At 43.3% G+C, this 18,797-nt stretch overlaps 2 protein-coding genes across 2 annotated transcripts in view; both read right to left on the reverse strand.

Annotated features, from left to right (window-relative positions):
• The window catches only part of LOC310931596 (semaphorin-3F-like), a gene marked incomplete at its 3' end in the record, with an annotated part of 21,162 nt that extends 20,972 nt beyond the window's left edge, over positions 1-190 (reverse strand). Inside the window, exon 1 of the mRNA XM_083894793.1 lies at positions 79-190. The remainder of the gene's footprint in view (positions 1-78) is intronic.
• Positions 191-11,764: 11,574 nt separating this feature from the next.
• Positions 11,765-18,296, reverse strand: tspy (testis specific protein Y-linked). Its single transcript, XM_083894477.1, has 8 exons — positions 16,744-18,296; positions 15,766-15,843; positions 15,548-15,659; positions 15,265-15,419; positions 14,429-14,505; positions 14,065-14,312; positions 13,831-13,878; positions 11,765-12,940 (listed from the first exon to the last, which is right to left on the reverse strand). The coding sequence occupies exons 1-8, from the start codon at positions 17,686-17,688 to the stop codon at positions 12,876-12,878; spliced, it is 1,728 nt and encodes a 575-aa protein (XP_083750603.1). The 5' UTR covers positions 17,689-18,296; the 3' UTR covers positions 11,765-12,875.
• Between the last annotated feature and the right edge of the window lie 501 nt (positions 18,297-18,797).

Below are 18,797 nucleotides of genomic sequence, written 5' to 3' on the forward strand. Positions count from 1 at the left end.
GTCATCTACTATACACAGTAACCGGACACGAGTTAAAAGTTAAACCGCGACACAAGAGGGAAGTTAAACGATCCTCACCTTTGATTCCTCGGTGTCTCGATGGCAGCCGATGCGTCTTTTTTAGTAGATTCCAAAAGTTGCGCGATGTTACCGCTGCTGCATTCCGCGCGTTTTGCGCCTCGGAGCTGGATTAAGGTGGAGAGTAAAAAAAACCAGCGAAAAAAAATCTGCGGGCTTTAAAACAATCCGATATGTTTGCAAGTTTCCTCTTGACTCCAGAGAGACTCCGGCGTCTGATCAGTCGTACTGTCTTTCCCTCCACGTAACAATAACAGACAGGAAAGAAGTCACAGCTGATCCTGGGTCCGCTCAATCCAAAAGTTGGTGTGGACGAGACGTTGGATCCTTTGAAAGTCAGCGTTTTTGAGTGTGAATCAAGTGAGCAGGTGCAGGTGTGTGTGTGTGTGTGTGGGAGTGTGTGTGTGTGTGTGTGTGTGTCCTGCTGTCCTCTCCCTTCTGTTCCACCCAGCCTTCCCTTCACACTCCTGTTGGTCCCACAGCAGCACTGGACCAAACCTCTTGGTTCACCATATGGGCAGAATTAACCCTTTATGCTCAGCACACACTGCTCCACAGTCTCCCTCCCTCCCTCTCTCTCTCTTTTGGTGGAGATTTTATTAAAGGTGAAGTAAGTAGTTTATAGTGCCATCTAGAGGAGAGGCTGAAATTTACAACGAACTGCCCTTCCCTGAGCGCTACGGTGTCCTCAGCCGGTCAAATGTCGTCCTCGTCGTCTTTCTCCGTGTCAGCAGATGAGGTTCTAGTATTTATTCAGATGTATAAGTGTGTCTTTCGTATATCGTATCTGCTCCGTCAGTGGAGGCGAGACTTCAGCTACAAGTAAAGAGACGCTTGATTTGTTCTCTCGCGTTTGTCCTTACAGGCTCCGGTAGAAACATAACAGCGTCTCTCTGCTAACAGTGGCTATGCAACCGCGGCCCGTGACCATGTTATTTTACATGACTTTTTGAAACACTACGAAAATGAAACAAAAACTATTATACAGCGACTAGACAATGCAGGAGCACATAATATGTATAAAAAAGTGGATTTTGGGTTATATAAACCCGTAAATACTACACAGTGTCCCTTTAAAGGTGAAGTAAGTAGTTTATAGTGCCATCTAGAGGAGAGGCTGAAATTTACAACAAAGAACTGCTCCTCTGCTCACCCCCTCCCTTCCCTGAGCGCTACGGTGTCCTCAGCCGGTCAAATGTCGTCCTCGTCGTCTTTCTACGTGTCAGCAGATGAGGTTCGTGAGGTGAGGGAGAGGGCGGAGCTACCGCGGCCGTAGCAGACGAAGCAGAGAGAGAGGAGGCGGGACTTCAGCTACAAGTAAAGAGACGCTTGATTTGTTCTCTCGCGTTTGTCCTTACAGGCTCCGGTAGAAACATAACAGCGTCTCTCTGCTAACAGTGGCTATGCAACCGCGGCCATGTTATTTTACATGACTTTTTGAAACACTACGAAAATGAAACAAAAACTATTATACAGCGACTAGACAATGCAGGAGCACATAATATGTATAAAAAAGTGGTCATATAAACCCATAAATACTACACAGTGTCCCTTTAAAGGTGAAGTAAGTAGTTTATAGTGCCATCTAGAGGAGAGGCTGAAATTTACAACAAAGAACTGCTCCTCTGCTCACCCCCTCCCCTTCCCCTAGCGCTACGGTGTCCTCAGCCGGTCAAATGTCGTCCTCGTCGTCTTTCTCCGTGTCAGCAGATGAGGTTCGTGAGGCGAGGGAGAGGGCGGAGCTACCGCGGCCGTAGCAGACGAAGCGGAGAGAGAGGAGGCGGGACTTCAGCTACAAGTAAAGAGACGCTTGATTTGTTCTCTCGCGTTTGTCCTTACAGGCTCCGGTAGAAACACAACAGCGTCTCTCTGCTAACAGTGGCTATGCAACCGCGGCCCGCGACCGTGTTATTTTACATGACTTTTTGAAACACTACGAAAATGAAACAAAAACTATTATACAGCGACTAGACCAGGGGTCTGCAACCTTTAGAATGAAAAGAGCCCTCTGTGTGCCCTCTGCACCTAAATTAAATGAATCTGGAGCCGCAAAAAAACCTATTTGTTCCTTAAAATGAAGATAATATCACATATCACAACCTCTAAAGAGCAGAAAAACGACTTTTACATGAAATAAAAACGATTTTGTGTAGTTTATGTCTGAGTAAACCTGCCTGGCGTACGTGGATCTAAAGATAGGACAGAACTTCGTCATGTACACATTAATTTAATTGCTTTCAGGGGAGGTTTTTCAATTTGATGTGACATACAAAAAATATCAAAAAAAAAACTTTTCTACAAAGCTACAAGGAGCCACTGCAGAGTGGCTGAAGAGCCACGTGAGGCTCTAGAGCTGCAGGTTGCAGACCCCTGGACTAGACAATGCATGAGCACATAATATGTATAAAAAAGAGTATTTTGGGTCATATAAACCCATAAATACTACACAGTGTCCCTTTAAAGCTGAATAATTCAGTAGAACAGTGACGGGCAGCTGCACTTGTATACGGAGGCGTGTGCGTGCCCCTGTTTCCCACGCACCACACAGATCCACTTTTTAAAGAGGATCAGGAGCAGAGGACGTCTGTTACTTGGACCGTGTCACCATTACTTTTCAGCTCCTCATAAGAGACAGGTCAGGCGAAAAAGATTCCTGGGATTCCTGCGTGGCTGCTCCGCGGCGCCCGTGACAACAGTGACAAAGCAGGACGAGTGGTGGGGGGTCTGTGGACGTCAAACGGGGGGGGGGGGGGGGGGGGGAGGACACCCATGCAGTTTACACACAGCCTTGAGCTTGGAATAAAAACTCATCTCTTGTCTTCTTAGCGCTGGGCCTGTGTGGTCGAGCAGTGACGCTGGTGTAGCCGTGCACTGAGGACACAAAGGCGGACGGTGAATGTGTTCCGAGCAAAAGTAAAACAAACACAGTGCGGCGTGTCGGTGTTTAGAAAGGGCTCAGAGGAGGGCACTTCCTGTCAATCCTCACCAGCCTCACCAGCTTCAGTTTGAACAAATCTTAAGGCCACATGGTTGGTGTAAATGTTAGGATTTACACCACAGTTTCTCCATTCACACCCATTCACTCCCGGGTTCGAGCCCCAAACCCTGCATGGAGTTTGCATGTTCTACCCGTGTTTTCTCCGGGTTCTCCAGCTTCCTCCCACAGTCCAAAAACATGCAGATTTGGGGATTAGGTGTCTTGGTCACTCTGAATCAGGGGTTCTCAAAGTGTTGATACCTGAGGGCCAATTTAGGAACCCAACCTTGGACTGAGGGTCGCCAAAGGAAAAAAAAAAAAAAAGAAAAAAATCCCATTTGTAATCATTTTAATGACCATATTGCAGTTCTACAGTTTACACCATTGGTTCTCAAAGTGCGGCCCGGGGGCCAATGGCGGCCCGCAGAAACATTTCTGGCGGCCCCGCAATGAATTACAGTTGATAGTTTTAATCCAGGAGCTACTAAGCTTGTTAAATGTTTGTTGGACATTACTGGATACAGACCAATAAGTGTAAACTGTACAACTGTATTCATAATGTCTTCAAATTTTGACCTAATTTTTTTTTGTTTGAAATTTTTTTATTATTATTATAATTATTTTTTTAATTGTCAAATTGGGACAACATAGTATTGTACAACGTTTTTGTCAAATTTTGGACCAAAAACTTTTTTCCCCAAAAATTTTTAAATTTTTGAACGACATAGTATAGTATGATGTTTTTGTCAAATTTTGGACCAAAATTTTGTTTGAAATTTTTTTTCAAATTTGGGATGGCATATATGTCATTTTTGTAAAATTTTGGACCAAAATTTTCTTTGAAAAAAATTGTCAAATTTTGGACCAAAAACTTTTTTCCCCAAAAATGTTAGTGTCTTCAGTGATTCAGAGCGAGGAATCAAACGCACAACCTTTGAGTTGAAAGACGACTCGCTCTACCACTGAGCTACAGTCGCCCAGGTGTAGTAGTGGTTGTTAGTGGTTCGCGCTGTTGCCTTTGCAGCGAGAAGACCCAGGTTCGCGACCCAGTTCTCCGGTTTCCTCCCACAGTCCAAAAACAATAGCGATACAGGGATTAGGCTAACTGGACACTCTAAATTAACCCTGTGTGAATGTGAGATATATGGACTAGCAAACTGTACCCCACCTGTCCCCCCCCCCCCCACGTGACCCTCATGTGAAGGATAAAGCAGTAGACGATGGATCTTAATGCACATTCTTGGGTTTGATTCATTCACTGTCACACACACACACACATGAGTGTGAACTGTAAGCAGTGACCTTCTCTACAAGTTGGGCACCGTCCAGCTGTGACGTACAGGCAGTGATGTGTCTTTGTTTCACCCCCCCCCCCCCACAGGAGGCATCACTCTGTTTCCAGCTGAGGAAATGAGTCATGAGCTCGTGCTGAGTTCAGGTTTCCGTGCGCTCTCAACTTTGACCATGAACGCCGGTGCACACCGACCAACTCCCACCGCATCGCGAGCACCTATTAACGTCACGTGCGTCTCCCTGAGCCGTCCTCCATCCTGTGGTCTTATCTGACCTGCACGCATCCACTGCTGCCTCAACTTGCAGGAGATAGCAGGCGAGGCGCTCGGAATGGGCATCGCAGAGGCCTGTCTCCTCCAGTGTGATGGATTTTTTGAGGTTTTTTTTTTTTTTTTTTATCGCCGAGGCAGACACTGTGGATTAGAAAAAATAAACACAGCGAGTCTGTTTTTCAAGTCCACAAAGAGCTCTGACGGGAGGATCTCGTCGTCTGAAGGACAGGTAATGTGAAAATGTGAAGAAGACATTTATCCCCCGAGGCCGACTGAAGGCTCAGGATGAATCCTTGGTCCTCAGACACATCAATCACAACAATTCTAGGGGCAGAGCTTTGTCCCCTTGAGGGAAAACAACCCATTATTTGACCCACTGATGCTCTTCCCCTAAAGTGTATTGATGGACTCCAGACTGTTTGAACATGCCTGCTACACCACAGCCTGCCATGACCTTGAAAGGATATTACTAGGGTTGGTGTACCGAAAGCAAGTTTGTACTTGGTACTGATTTGCGTCAGTACTACTGAGTATAAACCTATTAAAGAAATAATTTTAATTAATTTTTCAAATTAAAATGACCCATTTTCCCTGATGCACTTTGACAGTGAGCTGACTTTCTTCTCAAAAACAAAAAGTATCTCGGAATGACATAAAATTTACCATCATAATAGTCGACATCGCCCTGAACAAGGATCGATTGAAAATATTTGCAAACCTCTTAAGGAATAATTTTAATGAATTTTTGAAATTTAGGAAATTACCCATTTTCCCTGATGCACTTTGACAGTGAGCTGACTTTCTTCTCAAAAACAAAAAGTATCTCGGAATGACTTGAAATTTACCATCATAATAGTCGACATCACCCTTAACAAGGATCCGTTGAAAATATTTGCAAACCTCTTAAGGAATAATTTTAATGAATTTTTGAAATTTAGGAAATTACCCATTTGCTCTGATGCACTTTGACAGTGAGCTGACTTTCTTCTAAAAAACAAAAAGTATCTCGGAATGACTTGAAATTCACCATCATAATAGTCGACATCGCCCTGAACAAGGATGCATTGAAAATATTTGCAAACCTCTAAAGGAATAATTTTAATGAATTTTTGAAATTCAGGAAATTTTCCATTTGCCCTGATGCACTTTGACAGTGAGCTGACTTTCTTCTCAAACACAAAAAGTATCTTGAAATGACTTGAAATTCACCATCATAATAGTCGGCATCGCCCTGAACAAGGATCTGTCGAAAATATTTGAAAACCTCTTAGGGAATAATTTTTATGATTTTTTGAAATTCAGGAAATGATCCATTTTCCCTGATGCACTTTGACAGTGAGCTGACTTTCTTCTCAAAAACAAAAAGTATCTCGGAATGACTTGAAATTTACCATCATAATAGTCGGCATCGCCCTGAACAAGGATCCAAACCTCTTAAGGAATAATTTTAATAAATTATCTGAGCTATTTTCTACCACAACATCTGTCACGCAACTCTACAACTCTCCTTATTATTATCTTACATTGTCAGCGGGGAAAAATGTAAACAACTCGATGCAAAATAAGGGAACAGGTGCTGGTGTGACATCCACCAACGTCACACGTCAGTGACTCTCAAAGGAGAGCGACTTTGTCAAACATCTTTGACATGTACGTGGCAAACATTCCAGTCGCAGCCTGCACGCCGCGCGCTCTCCGTCTCTCTCTCTCTCTATTAGAAGTGTGGTGATTGCAGGTTTTTATTATAGGGAACACAGCGACAGCTTATCATAAGTGCAGCTTCTCTGAGCCGTCGTCCAACATGCCACGTGTCTGCCGGGGTCGGCCAGCATCTGCACGAGAAGACGAGACTGACACTCTTTTCCTCGCTGTAAAAACGCAGCTGGGAGCACGGACAGCTGTTGAAGAGCAACTCTTTCCGTAAACGACACAGGGCGCACGCTTTTGGAGGGAGGTTTAAAGGGACACTGTGTAGTATTTATGGGTTTATATAACCCAAAATCCACTTTTTTATACATATTATGTGCTCCTGCATTGTCTAGTCGCTGTATAATAGTTTTTGTTTCATTTTCGTAGTGTTTCAAAAAGTCACGTAAAATAACATGGTCGCGGGCCGCGGTTGCATAGCCACTGTTAGCAGAGAGACGCCATGTTTCTACAGGAGCCTGTAAGGACAAACGCGAGAGAACAAATCAAGCGTCTCTTTACTTTGTAGCTGAAGTCCCGCCTCCTCTCTCTCTCCGCTTCGTCTGCTACGGCCGCGGTAGCTCCGCCCTCTCCCTCGCCTCACGAACCTCATCTGCTGACACGGAGAAAGACGACGAGGACGACATTTGACCTGCTGAGGATACCGTAGCGCTCAGGGAAGGGAGGGGGTGAGCAGAGGACCAGTTCTTTGTTGTAAATTTCAGCCTCTCCTCTAGATGGCACTATAAACTACTTACTTCACCTTTAACTAAACGTGGAGAGGAGGACGCTCGAGGTGAATGAGTGAAAGTACGGTCGGCCGTTTGGTAGCAGCAGAGTTAATGAGTGTCACGGTGCAAACAGAGAGGGGGAAAATGCATCTAAACCTCATCGACACAAACACAGAGAGAGTCGGTGAAAGTCAAGATCTTTGAAAACGCTGAATTTTAAGGACGCCGTGTAGGGTCCTTCAAATTCCATAAAGGACGCAGTCTTCTACACAGAGAATGCACGTTGTGTATCATCAGAGCAGTGGAAGTAGCCATTGTTCTTTGCGCACACACACACACACGTTCTGCCAGGCATTTTGAAATGTTGATGTTTACAGGAGTTGGCATTCATATACTTCCCTTTCCTTCCCTCGAAGCAATACGTTTCTGTGGCCCACGTTAAGTTTGTATAACTCTACATCAAAGCTAAAGCTGCAGCGTGTAACTGTTTTCAGCATTAAACCATTATCGTTTACATTCAAACCACCGCCGCTTCAGGCCGTCAGCTCCTCACAACTCTCTCCGTGTTTCTCAGATTAGCAGTGTTTTGTTCTTGTGTCTGTGGTGAGACACCAAAACAAATGTTGAATAAGGACCTGTAGCGACTCGAGCAGTGTTTTGGCGACAGAAGTTACATACTGAAGCTTCAAACACCCCTTCTAACGTCCTCCCATTTGCCATACACCTTTTGTCCTCTGGTGTCAAAAATGAAACCGCATCGGTTTGACTGTTATTTCAAGCATATAGTATGAATTACTTACATTTAGGGCCAGTAGATCTTGTTTATATAAACCACATAATCACACATGCGGTCAAAACTGACCCTGTCTGGTTTGGAAACGAACACCATTTCTTCATTCCTTTTGGAAATTAAGGCCAATAAGACCTCATTTACATGAATGTTTACCTTGTTTTCGGGTAAAAAAATAAATAAAATCTTACTATAGCTAACGATCAGAGTCACGTGCGTTCATAGATCGTCACAAACTGGTCTGGTATATGTCAAAGTTGACTTTGGATGCTGTTTTTTTTTTTTTTACTATGTACCGATTACACAATACGGAAAAATTTGAAAATCAACATAGAATCTCACTGAAGGTGGAAAGATAGATCTTTAAGGTGTATTTTTTGTTTCATTTAAAGTAAAAAAAAATGGTATATACGTCAAATTCTTTAGAGATGTGAAACCCTGAATGGGGTCAAATTGACTCCAAGGAAAACAAGAGGGTTGAGCTAAACCAGTTCAGTTGAAAATGAAATGTTAACTTTAGATGAGTAAGTTCTATATTTGTTAATGTACTAAAGTAGAATACTAATAAACACATGAAATAAACACGCGGCGTGGCTTCGGAGTCCAATTATCTTGTCCACCGAGTTGATGTTTCAAGAGCAACATGTTCATCAATCATTCAATCAATGGCACACACACACACACACACACACACACACACACACACACACACACACACACACACACACACACACACACACACGCCTGCTCGCCTGTTCCATTTATACATTCCCAGAATCCTCCAGTGTGTAGGTGTGTGCATTTTGTGTCTGCACGCACACACCTACACACACACACACACGCGTGCACTCGCTCTGCCGCTTGAATTAAAATGAAATTGATTTCTCTTATCTTGCTCTCCACACACCCTTCCCTTCCCCTCCTCTCCTTTCATCGCACACAAACACTCCAGGTGAATTTCAATGTCAGAGACGCGAAGGTAACATCGCAATCTGCTCGTTCTATCAAGTGGCTGCGTGTGTGTGTAGGTGTGTGTTTGTGCGCTCCTGTGCATGTGTGTGTGTGTGTGTGTACAGTATGTGAGTGATTGGTGGGGGGGGGGGGGTTGAACCCATTCATCTGTCTGGTGTGATCGTGGCTCTCTGCAACCAGGCCGAGGCGTGAGTATGCACCGTGATCTCCGAGATAAGAGTCATCCATCTGCTGTGTGTATCTGTCAGGACTCAGGCATCTCTGCTCATCATCCATTGCCCTCCATCAACATCTCTGTGTTTTCCCTGTGTGTGTGTGTGTGTTTGCAGATTAAGAAAATGAAAGTATAATTCAAGATAATCTTTGAAACGTGAAGTCAAATAAATAAATGTATTTCAGTTTGAGAGTTCAACTACGGAATGAAGCAACTCAGAGGTGTCAAAGAGACACAGCTGCCAACGAGGTGATAGAATATACACACTATATAATACTACATATGTTGGTGGGGCTCACCAGAGACACAATACTATATTATTATACGATATTATCACGACATTTAAGTCACAATACGACATTATTACAATATTTAAATCACGATACGATATCACAATATTAAAGTCACATTACGATATAATTACTATACTTAAGTCTAGTTACAATATTATTGAGGCATTGAAGTCACGATACGATATCACGATATTTAAGTCACAATATGACTTAAATATAATATTATCACGATGTTGAAATCACGATACGATACAATATTATCACGATTCGGTCACAAAATGATACAATTTTATAACGATATTTAAAGTCACAATATGATATCACAATATTTAAGTGATGATACGATATTATCACGGTAATTAAGTCACATTGAAATGATCACGATATTTAAGTCATGATACAATATTATCACAATATTTAAGTCACTATATATTATCACAATATTTAAGTCACTATATATTATCACAATATTTAAGCCACGTCACAATACGATATTATCACAATATTTAAGTCACGATACGATATTATCACAATATTTATGTCACGGTACGATACAACATTATCACGATATTTAAAGTCACATTATGATATAACAATATTTGAGTGATTATACGATATTGTCGCGATTTTTTTTGTGTATTTAAGTTCTTGAGGTAATTATAAGCTTGTTTGGTGTAATTACAGTTGTATTATAACTCTGTTTCAAAAGTGCTTCATAACGTAAAATAACTATAGTTTTCTTAGTTGCATTTGTCTTCTCAATGCTGATATTCTCAGATATCTCACAGGAGAGGCAAGAGTAAACCTTGGGCTTCAGTCTACTCCATTTTTTCTTCTTTGGTTAGTGATTGTATCGGAGAATATTGTGTGAAATGGATGCGTAAAAACGCATTTGCCTTCCCCTGTATCACCAAAAACCATCATATCATATCATATCATATCACAAAAGAATGCAGGCCTTTCGGAAAAATACATGCGGACGCGTGCAACGACACAAACACAGTGTGTACACAGGTAGTTGGTATTCACTCGGTCTTCCCGCCCGCCGACTTCTCCAATTACCCACAAAAGACGGCACCACGAGCAGCTCTCTTGTCTTGAACACACTCCCAACATCAATCACACACACACACACACACACACACACACACACACACACACGAACAATGAGCTGCTGTGTTAATCTTCCCAGTGTTGGGTCTGGATCAGGCTCCAGCAAAGCTCGAGGCAGCACAACAAAATGATTTGTGTACAGTAGCAACACCGGCTCAGCCCGGCGGAGTGTAGTTTACAGAGGGGGGAATCCATTTACTACACACACACACACAAACAAATGAGGTCTTCACAGACAAAAGCAGCCCGAGGAGAGCTTTGTTGTCCCAGCAATCTGTACTTAGTTTGTCAGGATCAATATTGTAGGGAAGCCTATTATTAATTCATAGTTGTAAAAACACTGTGCGCTGAGGTGGGACTGAATAAAGCCACTCCACAGAGGAGACCAACTCTGTTTCTCACATGGGATCACTTCATGGGAGTATAATGTGTTCGCATCATCTGTATTAATAGTATATGCCCATCCTAGAGTGCATGCCGTGGGTGCCCACAGCAGGACAGGTTTTCTGCTCGTGGAATATTTATAGCTGTGCATTAAAAGTGGAATCAAGGGTTTAAGTGTACCATTGCAACACCGCTGCTGCTCCTTTGTCTGGGCCCGTCCAAAAAATGCGTTGCCCGGGGCTACTTGCAGTGCTACGCTCACAGAAAACGTCATTGATATTACACAAAGCTGTCATTACAAAAGACGGGGGAGTGCATTAATGAGCAGCTGTACCGCGAGAGGGATTCGTTTAACGCGTAACGCGTCGCAGCCAAGAACGTCAAAGGTGACTTTTTACGTCACGCGTTGTTACGCCTCTGTTTATTTCACACGCATAATAAGAGAAGGATTAAGTGGTTGTTTTAATACTGGCATTTAAGGACTTTGACACTTTTTCACACAGAACCAAAAACAAAGGTGAGAACAAGTTGAGCGACGCCGCCATCTCGTGGCTCACATGAGAAACGCTGCAGTGAAAAGCACCAAACACACGGCGAGATTAGAACAACTGGCTGTTTTATTAAGTCTGAGTCAAAAGGTGGACATTTATCTTCAAGCAAACGTAACGACCTAAACAAAGCAACAAACGAGTGGGTTTCCTCTTTAAACTACAGTGTTCTAGAAAACACGGCACACAAAATAGAACTTTCTGATCAGGTTTATGAAAAAAAACTCCACGTTATTTGATAAATTTATCCATTGAACGCGTGTTCCGTCTTATCCAAAAGACAACGCTGGAATATTATTTACAAGTTCACTGCTAAGAAAAGTAAGCAAATACAAATACTAGCTTTGTAACAGTGCAACCCCTACGCCCCGCCCCCCCCCATCCCCATCCCCGCGCCACGATGTTAACGACATTTACCGACACTGTGCGTTTCCTCTGACACAGCCTTGTAAATATAGTAATCATCCTGTCTTTGCATTCCATGCTCACAGGCATGCCATGATGTGTGAAAAACATAATAAATACCACCTCATCGTCAGAAGATAGCATGATTCCTAACACATACGACGGGAAAACAAAAATCTTAAATGTTTAAAAAGGCAAAATTCAAATTAAGTTACGATCTAAAGAAAGAGAAGGGGGGGGGGGGGAGGGGGGGGGAACAAATGACAATCTTAGAAAAACAATTACTTATTGAAGGAGTGTGTGTAAGAATTAACAGACTCGTGGGGGATTATGTTTGCAGTGTGACAAGACAGAACACATAGAAGGGAGAATGTTCTATTTAGTACAGTAGAGTACACGTTTAGTCATACAAAGCCAACAATAATAATAATAATAATAATAACCAGAGTAAATATGCGAGAATCAGTAAAGTTCTTTCAATAAAACCATCGTCATCATCCCTGAGTACAAATTTTGGTTCAGTACTGGTTGCATCTGATATGTACTGTCTTTTATTCATTCATTTATTTATTTATTTTATCAAATCCAGCCTGCAGCATGTTTGCCTTGTCACACGTCGGTTCTAAAAACCACTAGCAATGCCTCGGATTTACATTAAACGCAAGCGAGCAGCGGCAAAAACGATCCAACCACCGTGTGTGTGTGTGTGTGTGTGGGTGTGTGTGTGTGTGTGTGTAGGCTGTCACACAATGTTCTTCATTAAATAGAAGAATTCCGCTTGTATGAAGTCGTATTTGCACAAAGGTGAATCGGAGTCCATCAGACTGGACAGTACCAACTGTATATAAATCAGAGGGGGTGGAGGAGGGGGGGGGGGGGGGGGAGGGGCACATGCTGCCTTGGCTTCATTATTAAAGTGAACCCTGATTTAAAATGCGTCTCGTGTATTTTAGGTATTAAAAAAACACATCAACGTAATTTTCTGTGCATAATGACTAACATCAGGAAGAAGGATTTCTGGTTACGTGTCGTCGACCTGAGCCTCCGCTTTGCCTTCTCCACCTTCTGCTCCTTCACTGATGACTCAACCTCTTTGACTCGACCTCATCCTCCTCTTGCTCAGGCCTCGTCGTCATCCTCCTCCTCTTCCTCCTCCTCCTCCTCCTGGTCACTGTCGTCAGAGCCTACAGGAGAAAGACGAGTATATAACGTCAAAGATTGTAACGCATGTGTGAACGTATTTGTAATTATGACTAAGTGCAAACGACTGTTGTTTACAGTCTTTAACAGCTTACAACGCGCGTGCGCAACGTCCTCGTATAATGTGTCCACTACTGTTCAAAAGTGTGGGGTCACCTATACAATTTTGTTGTGTTTTCCATTAAAAGGTCACACTTTTATTCATCAAAAGACTTGCAAAATGAATAGAAGAAGATTAGAAATAATGATTTTTATTCAAAATAATAACTTTGCTTTGGTCAGAGAACCAGCAAAACTGTTTTCAGCTGTGCTAACATCATTGCACAAGGGTTTTCTAATCATCCAATAGTCTTCTAATGCGATTAGCAAACACAATGTACCATTAGAACACTGGAAATGGGCCTCTATACACCTATGTACATATTCCATTCAAAACCAGACGTTTGCAGCTAGAAGAGTCGTTTACCACATTAACAATGTATAGAGTGTATTTCTGTTATATTCATTGAAAAAACTTGCTTTTCCTTCAAAAATAAGGTGTCCCCAAACTTTTGAACGGTAGTGTATAGTATATTCAGGTGTAACATGCGTCTCCGGATGCTATTTGAATGATTTCTCTCATGCCGTCGTTGTCTACAATGCTAATTTGGATAGATAGCTTAGCTCGTAGCCTAGCGTACGCGTTTCATCGTTTGCCAACAAGATACAACGCAGTCCTGTACATTAATTCTCACCTGTATTTAAAAGTGAGACTTGATGTATTAAATATGGATTAATGGCTCATCTAGACAACATTGACGTTCCCTAAAACCCATGTGATTTGTACTTTTTATAGTAATACATTTGGTAAAAAAAATAAAAAGTGGCGTCTTACCATCAATTACTATTTCTCCACCTTCATCTTCCTCTTCCGGGCTCTCATCTGAGGAGGAGATATTTCCTGTTTTTATCGGGATGTCGGGACGCATTACTCAAACATTTCAGCCACAAAACCTCGGCTCGCAACAGATTCACAACAAACATCCACAAATTACATTTATATTCAAACAATTGTGACCTTTTAATCGAATCTTCTGATTTTTTTTGTATTCTTCTTTGTTGCACTGACCTGCACTGCGGCCTCTATTCTCCTCCTCCTCTTCTTCTTCTTCTTCTGCAGCTGCTGCTGCTGCTGCTGCTGCTTCTTCCTCTTCCTCTTCGTCCTCCTCCTCCTCTTCCTCATCCTCCTCCTGGTCTCTACTCCGGCCTTGTTCAGCCTCGCCGCCGCCGTCCTCGCCGGGGTCGTCATCCGAGTCGGAGATCACCACACAGTCGTCGCCATTACCGTTACCAGCTGTTCTGCCTCCGCTGCCGCTGCTGGAGGAGAAACAACACGTTCACGCATGAAGCGGAGAGCGTTTACAGCTAGAGAAGGATGTTTTTCTCCTCTCGGTTCCTTGTGTACATTAAGCTAAGAGGGTGTGTTGTCGTACCTGCCGTTCTCCCGTGGTTCCCACAGTGGAGTGAGGTAGTATCTCAGTGGGTCTCTGTACAGGTCATCCTTCAGTATCTGAAAATCACAACACAGATCATTTCAGTCCTGATTAATATGAATACAGACGCGTGTCCTCTTCCCCTGAGACAAATTCAGTGTATTATTGAAACTTGTGGCAAAGTCTGAAGAACTCTGTGTTCCTGAAACAGCCACGATTATCATAATTTAACAGAGAAGCTGAAATAGTCAATTATTTTCCCCCGAAAACTATTCAGACGTGAACACTGTCCTAGGAAACGTCTGAGAGTAATTATTGGCTGGATAAATGTTGCAAAGAAATAAGAATGGATATTAAATGTTAACCACTAGTTAACCCTTCTGTGACCATGCAGGATTTGGTACGCATACTAAAAAAAAATACAAGAACTATGGATTGGAGATCTGTGCACCCTGCCTTTCATACCCCATATCAGCTGAGATTGGTACATCATCCCACGTGACCCTCATGTGGAGGATAAAGCGGTAGAAGACAGATGGATACCACAAAGCAGAGAAATAGAGCTTTGCGACCATATACTTGTCATTATTATTGTCCAATCACAGACAAGATTTATCAGCGTCTCAGTATCATAATTCATAAACGGTTGAATAACTGCCAGATATCAAAAGTGAAAGTTATCTTGAAAAAAGGGGCAGAAGAAAGTCACTCATTGACATTTGACAATTCTACAGCCATAAAATCAATCAATAGAGGGTTAATGGCTCTAACCAATAAATGCTAATGTGCTAATTACTGTAAGTCTGCTATAACCATGAGGGCGCAGTCTTCTGTACCTGTGCTACGTCATCTTGACCTGGGTTGCTATGGTCGCTGAACCAGCTGAAAAAGGTCCGGTAAACGCCATGCGAAGACTTCCGGGGTTCGCTGTTGGCCGTCAGGTTCTGTCCACGATGCCATAGGATGGGGTTGGAGAAGGACATGGGAGAACCTGAACACATGAGAACCCAGGATAAGAAGGTGAGCCAGAAATATACGGATTTCGCAAAACTACTCAGATGTTGGGGGTGATGGGAGGGGGCTGCACCGCTATCTTTAAACCACATGCTAATTCTTTACCTCCCATCCCAAGGTGCAACTCCTTCATGATTATGTTATTCTGGAAATACGGGTTGCGCCTGAAGTGAAAGCGGATCCTGTAACCCAGTTTGTTATTCTTGAACGTCTCAATCTGAGAAAAAAAAAGGAAAAGACTGTCACAAAAACATCTGTTGAAAGGGCCAAAACAAAAAAAGAGAGACGGACGTTGTGAGGACAAAGACACGCACACTTCCTACCTCAAGATCGGTCATGTAACTAAGAGCATCTTCATCCGTCTCGTCAATGTGAGCCGAGAGATGAGGATGGTTCAACAGCTGAGACAGTGAAGTTAAGAAGAACAAGCGTTTGTTTTAAATGAATCATTCGTTATCTGCAACTTGTCCTGTTGACCGTCATCAAGTGAACGGCAGGTAACGACCTTAATAGTCTATCACACGGCCAACTTTCAGACACAATAGCTCACTCCTGCGGTCATTATTTCACCATAATACAACCTTTAAAAACTGCTACTGGTCATTTTTAACCTTTAATTAGTTGAAGTCCTATTAGAGACCAATTTTGAAATTTAGCCAACACTGAAATTTTAATGCCCTTTTCATTTTAGGCCATGCTGAATCCCTCAGGGCTAACTGCTAAAAACAGCTACTAGAAGATAATCCAACATGTTTGATCTAATGTTTTCTCTTATCAACAACTCATCAGAAGTTAGTTGGCTGGTCCAATTACACTAATCCCATTTGTGCATGTTATTAGACTGTGGGATGAAGCCAGACTACCTGGAGAGTAGCACCACTGCCACCTACTGGATTACCAGCAGGAAGAAAGTGGGTCAAGAGGATGATGAATGAATAGCAAAAAAATATATACATTTAAATAAAAGCCTAACAAATAATGAATGTGTTCAATTCTGAAGCTTAACATAGATAAAATAATGATGTTTTTACACTGTGTATTAAAGAAATGTCATAGGAACCGAAATAAACATATTTAAATCTTACAAAAACACACATTTTTGGCAAAATTATCAGAAAAATAGAAGATGAAAAGCTGTAAAAAACACTTCCAGGTTGCACAGAAGTTGATCTAACCCCACTGTGCCCATGTGACTGTGGGAGAAGCCAAAATAAACATGGAAATGACACACAATAAGGCCCCTGGTTGACCCAGGACTCAAACCAGTGACCATCTTTTGACATGTTTCATTTTAAGGATACAGCTGTCACCCAGAACCCGGGGATAGTTTTTGTTATGGTGCTGCGCTGGTCCAGATGTGGCCGCCGCTGTCGATTTATCTTCAGGTCCAGCCGTTGGTGAAGCCGTGCACTTTTCTTCTCCAGGGCTTCCAGTCTCATCTGTACCTGTGCGAGCAGAGCCACCGACTGCCTCATCTCTGGGGCCATCTTTACTGACACAATAGCACACTCCCCATCATCGTTGTCCTCATTCTCCGACGGGAAAGAGGAGCTCTGTGAGGACGAAGACCCAGACATAGACTCATCGCCTTCCTCTGCTTCGGCCACATCGTCTGCATCCTCTCTGTCCGTGCTGTGCACAGATGTGGAGCTGTCTGCTGCAGCTGCCTGTGTTTTAGAGCCCACTCTGGAGGACTGGTGCTGGGCCCCGCGCTGTTTGAATCTGCTCCCCTGTTTCGCCTGCTTAACCTTCACAGATGAGCCAGGCGTCTCTTGACTGTCCTCCCCGTCTCCTCCTGTGAGACTGGCGAGTGCTTCTGCAGCGGCTATGGCTGCCGAGTCGGACTGGTGCAGGGGGGCAGCGGGCGCTTGCAACGCTCCCGTTATCTTCTCTGCAGCTTCCTTTACGTCAGCAGACCCACGAGCACCAGAGGACTGTGGTTTTTTGGTGTTGCTGTCATCAGCGCTGGACTTGTCGACAGGCAGTGGAGCGCTGTCTGAACTCTGAGCAGCAGCTGCTTCCACCACGCTGCCGTCTCTCCTCTCTGCCTCGTTTCCAGCTGTTTCTTTACTCTCCGCCTCGCTACTCTTGCAGCTCCCCGACGAAACCCCCGCCTCGTTCGACGCGTCGCTCACTTTCGTGGACTTGCTGGGAACCGCGCTGCCTTCATCCTGCTCGGATGTCGGCGGACACCGCTTCCGCGACGCGGAGTCAGCGGACTGTTTAGAGTCCGTCACTTCGCTCATACTGGCGGACTAGCAAAATATCTAACAAGCTAGGTAGCCCGCTAGCTCAACCAAAACAAGTGTAAATGCAGCTATTTGACTGATTCGGCCGAGTTGCAGCGACTTAAACAGCAGGTGCGATGTTATTTCGCGGCCAGTTAAGTTTACTACATCACTAATTAAGCTAGAACAGGAAGCAGCCCATTTATCCGCGGCCTTGTGCAGCGTTAGAATTAGCGCTCTGTTGCTAACGTTAGTTAGCTCACGTCACCCAGTTCCTGTGTCCTCGCGCTGAAGGCCGCATCACATCCGCCCGAAAAACAGTCCAAGTAGAAAGAATCTGTTCGAGCAGTAAACTCTCCCGGCGCCGTTTCGTCTTTAGCGACAAACCCCGTTGTTTATTGTAGTTTAAGTTTGCATTACCCGTTAGCTTACTATCCGTACGTCGACGTGACAGGAAAACAATCCTCTGATTGGTCACGGCACGCCGCGCTAAAACCTCTGGACCAATCAGGAACGAGGGGTGTGTTCACGCGGCGGCGCGCCCGCAGCTGCGCCTGCGCATAAAGTGCAGCAAAGAAACACAACAGCCTGAATAAAAAAAAAAAAACCATGTAAAATATCATCTGCATGTTTATCTACAATTTAAATGTTTGATATTTCATTTTTTCTTATATAAATGCATTAATTTATGATATGATATATATGTTATTTCATGATTATTGTAAAGACATAAAAACTGAAGTAATAAACGTGTTATTATAATTATAATAGACATGATTCAAACGAGTATAAAGTGGAGTGGTGCATGTGAGTATAACAGAGGCGCAGTTTGTGAACAGGCAAGGCAGGCAACTGCTTGGGGCCCCGAGCCAATAGGGGGCCCCCCAACACTCGCCTGAGGGCTGTTTTTACTGAAATGTGCAGTGACCTCCCCGTCCCCCTTAAACAACAATGAGCGATTTGCAATGACATCTCAGTAGGAAACCTCCCTAAAGAGGCCCCACCTCACATTAACCTGCGCGAAGTTATCCTTCTGCATGTTGGAAAATAAAGAGGATTATATACAGTGTAATGCATATCTTTTTTACTCAGTTTCTATATGTTTTTTCAGTTATTTACAGTATTTT

This window comes from Microchirus variegatus (genome assembly GCF_963457635.1).
Source record: "Microchirus variegatus genome assembly, chromosome: 9".
Classification (NCBI taxonomy): Eukaryota; Metazoa; Chordata; class Actinopteri; order Pleuronectiformes; family Soleidae; genus Microchirus; species Microchirus variegatus.

Bases quoted from the DNA above. Each gene is read 5' to 3' on its own strand.
- tspy (XM_083894477.1), bottom strand. From the start codon at position 17,688: ATGAGCGAAGTGACGGACTCTAAACAGTCCGCTGACTCCGCGTCGCGG. The intron at 15,844-16,743 runs GTATCCTTAAAA...TCACTGTCTCAG, and splicing joins CCGGGTTCTGGGTGACAGCT to CTGTTGAACCATCCTCATCT. The intron at 14,313-14,428 runs GTACGACAACAC...TTTCTCCTCCAG, and splicing joins GAACCACGGGAGAACGGCAG to CAGCGGCAGCGGAGGCAGAA.